This window comes from Felis catus, chromosome B2, assembly GCF_018350175.1.
Source record: "Felis catus isolate Fca126 chromosome B2, F.catus_Fca126_mat1.0, whole genome shotgun sequence".
Classification (NCBI taxonomy): domain Eukaryota; kingdom Metazoa; phylum Chordata; class Mammalia; order Carnivora; family Felidae; genus Felis; species Felis catus.
In genome coordinates, this window is record NC_058372.1 from 100,930,757 (window position 1) to 100,939,932 (window position 9,176).

Below are 9,176 nucleotides of genomic sequence, written 5' to 3' on the forward strand. Positions count from 1 at the left end.
TGACACTCTTCCAACCTTAATTGTATTTTTTTTGGTTGTTTTGGAAACTACTTATTGTCTATAAAGCCATGTCATTTATGTTGCCATATAATAGTTTTGTTATTTTAAATGTGTTAAATAAATCTTTAGAAATGTTTGCAGTTTTCATGTGTAATACTGTAAACACGGAGAAGTATAATTTGTATCAACAGGAAGTTTTTGGGGATTTGCAGTTACGCTTAAGAGTGGAAAGGAGCTTATGATGAAACACTTTTAAAAATGTCAGACCCCCGCTATAGATATTTAACTCATGGAAATGGAGACAGAAACTGGGTAAAAAGAGAGAAAAAGCTGGTCAATTGGCTTTGCAGCAAGAGCAGGAACCCTGAGGAAGGGGAGGTTATTCAGAATGTGTGCATCTCAGGGAGAGGGGTTATTCTTACTTTCCCTCAACTACCGGAATTCATTGACCTTTCATCTCCCTTTTGTTTGATTATTGTGTCATAGTTCTCCTTCATTATGACTTTTACTGCTTCTTCTCCTTTAGTTTTTCTTTTAGAGAGTGTGAGTAGGAGAGATGGGCAGATGGAGAGAGGGAGAGAGAATATTTTTTCTTTCTCAATGTTTATTTATTTATTTATTTAATTTTGAGAGAGAGAGAGAGAGAGAGACAGAGCAAGAGAGCAAGGGAGCTTGTGAGTAGGGGAGGGGCAGAGAGAGAAGGAGACACAGAATCCTAAGCAGGCTCCAGGCTCTGAGCTGTCAGCACAGAGCTGGGGGGGGGCAGGGCTCGAACCCAGGGACCCCCAAATCATGACGTGAGCCAAAGTGGGATGCTTAACTGACTGAGCCACCCAGGCGCCCCAGAGAAAGAGTCTTAAGCAGACTCCATGCTCAGCGCAGAACTCAAGGGGGGTTGGGGGGAGGGGGATCCATCCTACAGCCCTGGGATCGTGACCTGAGCTGAAATCGACAGTCAGACGCTCAACAAACTCAGCCACCCACGCACGCTTCTTCTACTTCTTACATAAACGCTATATAATTTATTGTTTAAACTGGGACAGATTTGAAAGTGAAAGGGGATGTTACTAATAATTATGGTGGGGTAACAGGCTTACCTGGTTGCTATCTCTCTCACCCTGTCCGATAACCGTCCCCGAAGAGCAGAATCACCGAGTCCAAGGATAGGAAACTGTTCTAGAGCCTGTTCTCACTCAAAACAGTTTCAGAGATGATAACACCAATTATTACATTAGCCAAGACTTCATTAGATTTCAGCAATGCGCTTCTGTATTTGATCTCCAAAATATTTTCTTTTTTAAAGTTGAGCTCTGAAATTAGAGAATCTCATTTGCATGGCAGTAGGTTTGTTAGTTTAACTCGGAGGATAACCGCTGGAAAATCTTGAATGAAAATCTTGAATGTGACTTCAGGCCAACATCTTGCGCGAGGAGGAGGGTTGCTTGAGTTTACTTGGTCAGGTTGAGATAATCCAATCATTGGGGTGGAGACAATGACCCTGCGTGTGGGTGGAGACAATGTCATAGGAACTATATAAGGCTAGAATCTCTTGAGCTCAAACTCACTTTAGAGAGAAGCTAAGGCTAGGAGACGTGGAGGTGTAGACTTTGGACCTACGAGATGGCTGCAATTGTCCAAATCAGCGTAAGTAGTCTCTTCCCTCTGTGCTATTTCCACTGTCCTATTTCTCTCTCTTTCGCTACAAGTTATCTTTTATTTTTTTTTTTTCAAAGTTTATTTTTGGGACAGAGAGAGACAGAGCATGAACGGGGGAGGGGCAGAGAGAGAGGGAGACACAGAATCGGAAACAGGCTCCAGGCTCTGAGCCATCAGCCCAGAGCCTGACGCGGGGCTCGAACTCACGGACCGCGAGATCGTGACCTGGCTGAAGTCGGACGCTTAACCGACTGCGCCACCCAGGCGCCCCTACAAGTTATCTTTTAAATGCTTTTATCTTTAGATTTCTGGAGTCAGTCTTATCCTGTGTCAGGGAACTTTTTCCACCTTCTACTCTAATATGGTCAGTTAAATTTTTACGTATTAACTTCAGGTGGTTTTTTTTTTTTTTATGCATAGAAGTGTTTTTTATTATTATTATTTGAATACATATATATATTCTTAAAATTTATTTATTTTGAGAGAGAGAGAGCACAAGCTGGGGAGGGGAAGAGACAGAGGGAGAGAGAGAATCCCAAGCAGGTTCTGCCCTATCAGCACGGAGCCCGATTCAGGGCTTGGACTGCAAACCTTGAGATCATGACCCGAGTTGCAGTCAGATGCTTAACCGACTGAGCCAGCCAGGTGCCCCCCGCATACATGTATTTTTATGTGTTTTCAATGACAAATGTATGTGTTTTAAAAGGGTTCCTTTTTATTTTCTAGCATTATTTCTTAAAGCTGTTTCTGGGTTTTTACTTAAATATATTTATCAATTTTTTTTTCCCAAATGTGTATTTAAATTCCAGTTAGTTAACACACAGTGTCATTTTAGTTTCAGGTTAGAATTTAGTGATTCGTCCCTTACATACAACACTCAGTACTTATCACAAGTGCCTTCCTTAATCCCTATCGCCTGTTGAACCCATTCCCCTACCCACCTTCCCTCCAGCAACCCTCGGTTTGTTCTCTGTCACTGAGGGTCTGTTTCCTGGTTTGCCTCCCTCTCTTGTTTTACTCCTGTGTTCATTTGTTTTGTTGCCATTTGCAATGGCATGATGTGGATGGAGCTAGAGAGTATTACACTAAGGGGAATAAGTCAGAGAAAGACAAATACCACAGGATTTCACTCAAATGTGGAATTTAAGAATTGCTACTTTTAATAGCTGTATTATAATTAACAGAATTATTTCATTATCTTTATATGATTAGATTGTTTCTGACTGTTTGGAGTCCTAGATAACACGGATAAGGACTTTTTACAAATGCAGTGTTTTTTTTTTTTTTCTTTTGTTAATTTTTTTCTTGCATGTATTCCAAGGTGGGTTGGGCAAGCTCTTTTAGATTGTAAGCACCATATTCAATTTGCCTTAAAAAGTCAGGTTTTGGGGGGGTTCCTGGGTGGCTCAGTTGGTCAAGCGTCCCACTTTGGCTCAGGTCATGATCTCACGGCCCGTGAGTTTGAGCCCCACGTCTGGCTCTGTGCTGACAGCTCAGAGCCTGGAGCCTGCTTCAGAGTCTGTGCCTCTGTCTCTCTCTGCCCCTCTCCCGCTTGTGCTCTGTCTCTCAAAACTAAACATTAAGGAAAAAAATTCAGGTTTTTGGAAAGTGTGATGGGGATTTAAAGAAGAGGTGTATCTCTTTTCTTTTATTAAAATTTTTTTTAACATTACTTATTTTTGAGAGACAAAGAGAGGCAGAGCACGAGCAGGGCAGGGGGAGAGAGAGAGAGGGAGACACAGAATCTGAAGCAGGCTCCAGGCTCTGAGCTGTTTGTTAGCACAGAGCCTGACACGAGGCTCGAACTCTCAAACTTCGAGACCATGACCTGAGCTGAAGTCGGATGCTCAACCGGCTGAGCCACCCAGGTGTTCCCCCCGCCCCACCCACTCTTTTTAACATTTATTTATTTGTTTTGAGAGAGAGAGAGTGTATGTGTGTCTGTGAGCGTGATAATGCATGAGTGGGTGAGGGGCAAAGAGAGAGAGGGAGAGAGAGAATCCCAAGCAGGGTTCTGTCAGCTCTGTTATTGGAGAGCCCGTCATGGGGCTTGAGATCATGACCTGAGCTGTGAGATCATGACCTGAGCTGAAGTCAAGAGTCAGATGCTTAACCATCTGAGCTACCCAGGTGCCTCAGGAAGAAGCGTATCTCTTGTCACTCAGCCAGGCCCAATCAGACTGGAATGCCATCCAGGAACTGGAAGACTTCCAAAGACCCCAAGTTCCTTGTGGGCAGATGTCCTGTCCATCGTTACATATGTCTGTATCCCCAAAGTCTAGTGAAGGGTGGGAGCATGGAAAGTTCCTAGTAAGTATTTGTTGGATGAAGATGAGGAAACGTGTTCCAGGAGGTTCTAGCAACCGAGTTTTTCTGGGCTAGCCTCAGGGGTGCCCGTTCCTTCCTACTCTGTCCCTCTGTGGCAACAATGGCGTGGCTCATGTTTTTGTCTCTGATTCTGTTACTTCAGCCACGACTGACCGTGTGGTTTGTGAATTCTCAGGAAGAAGTTCTGTTAGTTATTATTCAGTATAGGCCCTTTTTCAAGAAAAGTCCTCCGTTCACACCGTCTCACCGGCACTGACTAGCCTTAAGCGGGGCTGTCTTTGGGTCAGGGGCCCAACTTGTTCCAAGCCCTCACTCAAAGTACGCAACCTTTGCAGGAAGGCCCAGGAGGTGTCTCTAGGAGTGAGCTCTGGGAGGAGCGAGCTCTGGGAGGAGCGAGAGGATGCTGTAACTGGAGGACATCTTCCTTGTCAGGAACACCTTTTTGGCTTGTGTTCAGACATTTATTTTAGAGAAGTTCGTGACAATGGTTATGTTTTTATTCATACTCAAGCCTTATGAGTTTTCTAAGAGTGCTTCAAAGCATTTCATCTGGATGATACTTCATCCTTAAAATTGATTCTGTAATGGGTATCTCAACCATTTTGCAGTGGTTTTCTCTAGTTTTTTACTTACATAAGGTAGTTTTCTTTGAAATACCGAGGGCTTCTTAGAGCCACTTTTCTGTGACCGCTTAAGTCGGATTGGCTTTATTTTTACAGTTGGATTTGGATATGCAAATTATTTTTCTTGAACTGCAGGGGACCTACAGAGATTAGAGGCAGAAGCTGGGCTCCCAGATCCTGCTAAAGGCCTCATTGCACTCAGCTCCCACAGAGAGAAGCTGTGGTCAGAGCAGAGAAGGCTTCATCTGGGCGTCTCCACACAAGGTCAGCTGCCCCACCCGAAAAGATAATGTCCGCTGTCCTGTCTCTCTTTTGTGATCACCTAGCTTCTCTCAAAGATACATGGTTCCCGGGGCGCCTGGGTGGCACAGTCGGTTAAGCGTCCGACTTCAGCCAGGTCACGATCTCGCGGTCCGTGAGTTCGAGTCCCGCGTCGGGCTCTGGGCTGATGGCTCGGAGCCTGGAGCCTGTTTCCCATTCTGTGTCTCCTTCTCTCTCTGCCCCTCCCCCATTCATGCTCTGTCTCTCTCTGTCCCAAAAATAAATAAACGTTGAAAAAAAAAATTAAAAAAAAAAAAAAGATACATGGTTCCCTGTTTTTCTCACAGATAGTGCTTTTACTATGATTCTCTGGTGATTTAGTGCTGCTTTCCTATATAAGCTGCAGGAAGATTTATACTATTTAATGTTTGTATTGGATTTAGGTACATCCTGATTATTGAAGAGCAGATTGTGTACTGAAGGCTCCCAATCGCTTTCAGAAGCTAATAAAGGGCGACTTCAGCTCAGTTCACTGCCAAGGAGTGACCTTCAGAGACCATGGCCCAGAGTCTGCAAGAGGAGGTGACCTGTCCGGTTTGTCTGGAAATTTTCTTAAACCCCATTTTACTCCCCTGTGCGCACATTTTCTGCTTTCATTGCGTGCAAAGATGGATGCTAGAACACAGGGATCTGAAATTGACCTGCCCCGTGTGTCGAGGGGTAAGTGCCGGCCCCCCTTTGGAGGAATGGCAAATTGGAGCACTATCACTTCTGTTCACACAGCACAGTGCCCTACTGGAGAAAAGTCTGCACGTAAGCAATGACTTGTTGAGGTTCCGGGAGGATATGACCCTGGATACAAGCACCGCCCACTCCTTCCTCATCCTCTCTGATGACCTCAAGAATGTTCGGTGTGGGAAGATCTGCCGCAACCCAGTGGAAGATCCCCAGAGGTTCACCCACCTGGCCTGTGTCCTGGGCACCCCATGCTTCTCCTCCGGCTGCCATTACTGGGAGGTCGAAGTGGGACAGGCGGAGGAGTGGACCCTGGGGATCTGCCAGGAATCAGTCGACAGAAAGAGAAAGGCCGGTTTCTCCTCCGAGCATGGCTTCTGGTTTATCAGCATGAAGGCAGGGACCGTCTATACCAGCTCCTTCCCAGGAACCAGAATTCCTGCGAGCCCTGAACTTAGCCACGTAGGAATTTTTTTAGATGTTGAGATGGAAGAAATCAAGTTTTTTGATGTGAGAGGTAATGCCCTCATCTATACACACAGTCATCTCTCATGCGTGGAGCCTTTGCGTCCGTTCTTCTGTCCCGAGCTGCCTAGAGAAAGTGACAGTGGTGCCTCCCTGAAACTCTGCTCATGAGAAACTCAGCACTTCCCAGAAGATTTCTCAGAGGTGAATGAGACCTTTGACTCGAGAAAGGGCAGAATGACCTAGAGAGAGACCATGTGTGTAGTAGAAAGGTTGTGCCGATTTTTGAAATAGATTTTGTAGACTTTGCAGCTGAATGGTTTTTAGGGTGCATTTTGTAGACTTCGTAGCTAAAGAACTATGGGGTCTTAGGGGGTGTTAGTAAGCACTCTAAGCCCCAGTTTTCCTAGTCTTCAAGTAGGGATCATTATACCTCTCAGCCAAATAGCTGTGATGATCAGAGACGATGCTGTGCATTTATTTTGTATTAAATACAAATGGGCCATTTCAGATTGGAAGTTAAATAAAATATTTTGTGGGTAGAGACAATGCCTTTTTCATTATTTTATACCTTTTCTGCAATTCCTGATAACGATAGCTGTCTGGGAAAGAAGAAGGAAGCAGCCAGCATGAGATATTTTGACATGAAGTTTCAGTGAGAGACAAAAGTACTGGGAAAGAACTATGTTTCTCATTTTTGTTTTCTCCCAAACACAGCTGCCGAAGTTTTCCTGAAAGACAAAACTTTGAGGTGTCTGCAGTTAATGGTGATTCACGTTTGTTCTAAAATTTTTTTTTTTTTCAACGTTTATTTATTTTTGGGACAGAGAGAGACAGAGCATGAACGGGGGAGGGGCAGAGAGAGGGAGACACAGAATCCGAAACAGGCTCCAGGCTCTGAGCCATCAGCCCAGAGCCTGACGCGGGGCTCAAACTCACGGACCGCGAGATCGTGACCTGGCTGAAGTCGGACGCTCAACCGACTGCACCACCCAGGCGCCCCATTCACGTTTGTTCTAATGGGCATTGTCCTTTGCCCATTTCAAGGATTGGCCTCCCATGTGGTTGTCAAACCACCTCCCATGTGGTACGGTCTCACGGCAGGCACAGAGATGCCAACAGGCTCAGACAATGTCAAGCTGTTAAGATCCCGAAACTTCTGGAGTAATGAAGGAACGGGGAATGCGGGAAATGAGTAATGAGGGAAACGGCCCTTGAGAAGAGTGGACCCCTGGCCTTCCGCCCACCGGGTGCATTTGCGCATGGGAAACCCTTCCTTCTGAGAGGAAAGGACACCTCCCCGCACGCCTGAACTTCAGGCCACTGCTGTCGCTGTGGGAATTCTTATCAACTACGTTAAACTGCAGACAGATGTTCACCGAAAACTGTTCTCCAGGCTGCTTCTGAATTCATTTTTTTAATGTTAGAATTTTAGAGGTTTTGCAGTTAACTCTCTGAGACGTCTGATGTTTTCCTGTTCGGTCTGAAACTTGTGCCCCTCTCCCCAACACCGCACCCGCACTGTCTCAGATGGCGGTTTCTCATACCAGACGCTCAAGTGCTCATGATGGCTCCTTTTCAAACCATTCAGGTCCTTTAGGGTTGTGTGTGGTTTTTTTTGTTTTTTGTTTTTTGTTTTTCTAATTTACTTGAGTCAGCCACTTCTGAGGTGACATCTGCTTTGGAAGAGTTGGGTTGGGACATGTTCAGGAATCTGCTTTTGACCTCATTTCCAAAGAAACTGAGGATAGTCAGCTTCCTTCTCTTACCAACTCCACCAGAGTGGGAGGACAGTCCAGGTTTGGTATTTTCCCCCCTTATTTCCTTTTGATCCCTGTGATTTTATTAAGGGGTCTCCTTGCCCTTCTCTGACTCAGGGTCTGCATCCACCTTGATCCACCTTAACAGGTCCTGGTAATATGGAAACAAAAGTTTTCCTGAAACGGTACTTATGAGCGATACACTATAATTTTCTCTTTTATTATTTTGCTTTGAAAAAAAAAAAATGCTGGGCTCACACACATTTGATTTCACAACTGGTCAACAGGTTGAGAGCTGTAGGTTGAAACCCCGGGATGGGCCCTAGGCTTCTAGTCCCTTCCTGTGTCCCAGAATGCCAAAGAAAGGGCAGCCCCAGTTTCCCTAAGACCGGAGGTGACAGCTTGTATTGTATTTGCCTATTTCAGGTTCTCTCAAAGACTGTTTGTTTTGAGGGACTTTCTGTCTCTTCCTCACAGAGGTTTAAGTTCCAAGTTCCCTTCATCCCAGCTGATGGACCTGAGTGATTTTTTTCTTCATCAATCATTAGGGGAAAATGCCAGTGGCCAATGATTGACCCGGTTCCTTTCTCCTGTCTGACGGAATATTGTGGCCCGGGGGAAACCTTGAGGGGAATGAGTCACAAGCTCATTCTGTTGTCAGTCAGTATTCACCCTTTGCAAAACATTTCACATATCCAATTTTTTTTTTAATGTTTATTTATTTATTCTTGAGAGAGGGAGAGAGTGAGCGCGCGTGCGAGAAAACACAAGCAGGGGAGGGGCAGAGAGAGAGGGAGACACAATCTAAAGCAGGCTCCAGGCTCTGAGCTGGTAGCACAGAGCCCGTCACTGGGTTCAAACTCACGGACCCTGAGATCATGACCTGAGGTGAAGTCAGATGCTTAACCGACTGAGCCACCCAGGCACCCTGCATTTTGACTAGTCTTAGTAATAAAATGATTGTTTGCTATTACTTAGGGGTCCATACAAGAAAGCATCATGGTGTGCCCATCCCCCTCACCCATCTGTGTCAGGTACTTTCCTCCTCTTCCCACTCCTTAGCCAACCCCCCCCCCCCCCAACTCTTGAGAACTATAGCATGGATACGAATGCATGTAGACAGTTTTTAAAGGTGCTGGTGTTAGAAGTGGTGTCACTTTGGGGAAAAGAACTCTGGCTGCCTCAAAAAGCAATAGCAGTATGGGAATATGTTATAATTAGAAATCTTAATTAGCATAACAGGGTAGTATTAATTATGACCACCCTTCCCACCTCTCCTCCAAGAGCTCTCCGCAAATTTCAGGCCTTCTCAGGCCTCAACCCATCCTGTCCCCATCTAGGATTCCTT

General features: G+C 45.3%; 1 protein-coding gene across 1 annotated transcript; it reads left to right on the forward strand.

Annotated features, from left to right (window-relative positions):
* Positions 1-4,745: 4,745 nt before the first annotated feature.
* On the forward strand, positions 4,746-6,928 carry RFPL4B (ret finger protein like 4B). Its single transcript, XM_023254272.2, has 2 exons — positions 4,746-4,871; positions 5,312-6,928. Exon 2 carries the CDS (start codon positions 5,427-5,429, stop codon positions 6,237-6,239), a length of 813 nt encoding a protein of 270 aa, XP_023110040.1. The 5' UTR covers positions 4,746-4,871; positions 5,312-5,426; the 3' UTR covers positions 6,240-6,928.
* The last annotated feature ends 2,248 nt before the right edge of the window (positions 6,929-9,176 follow it).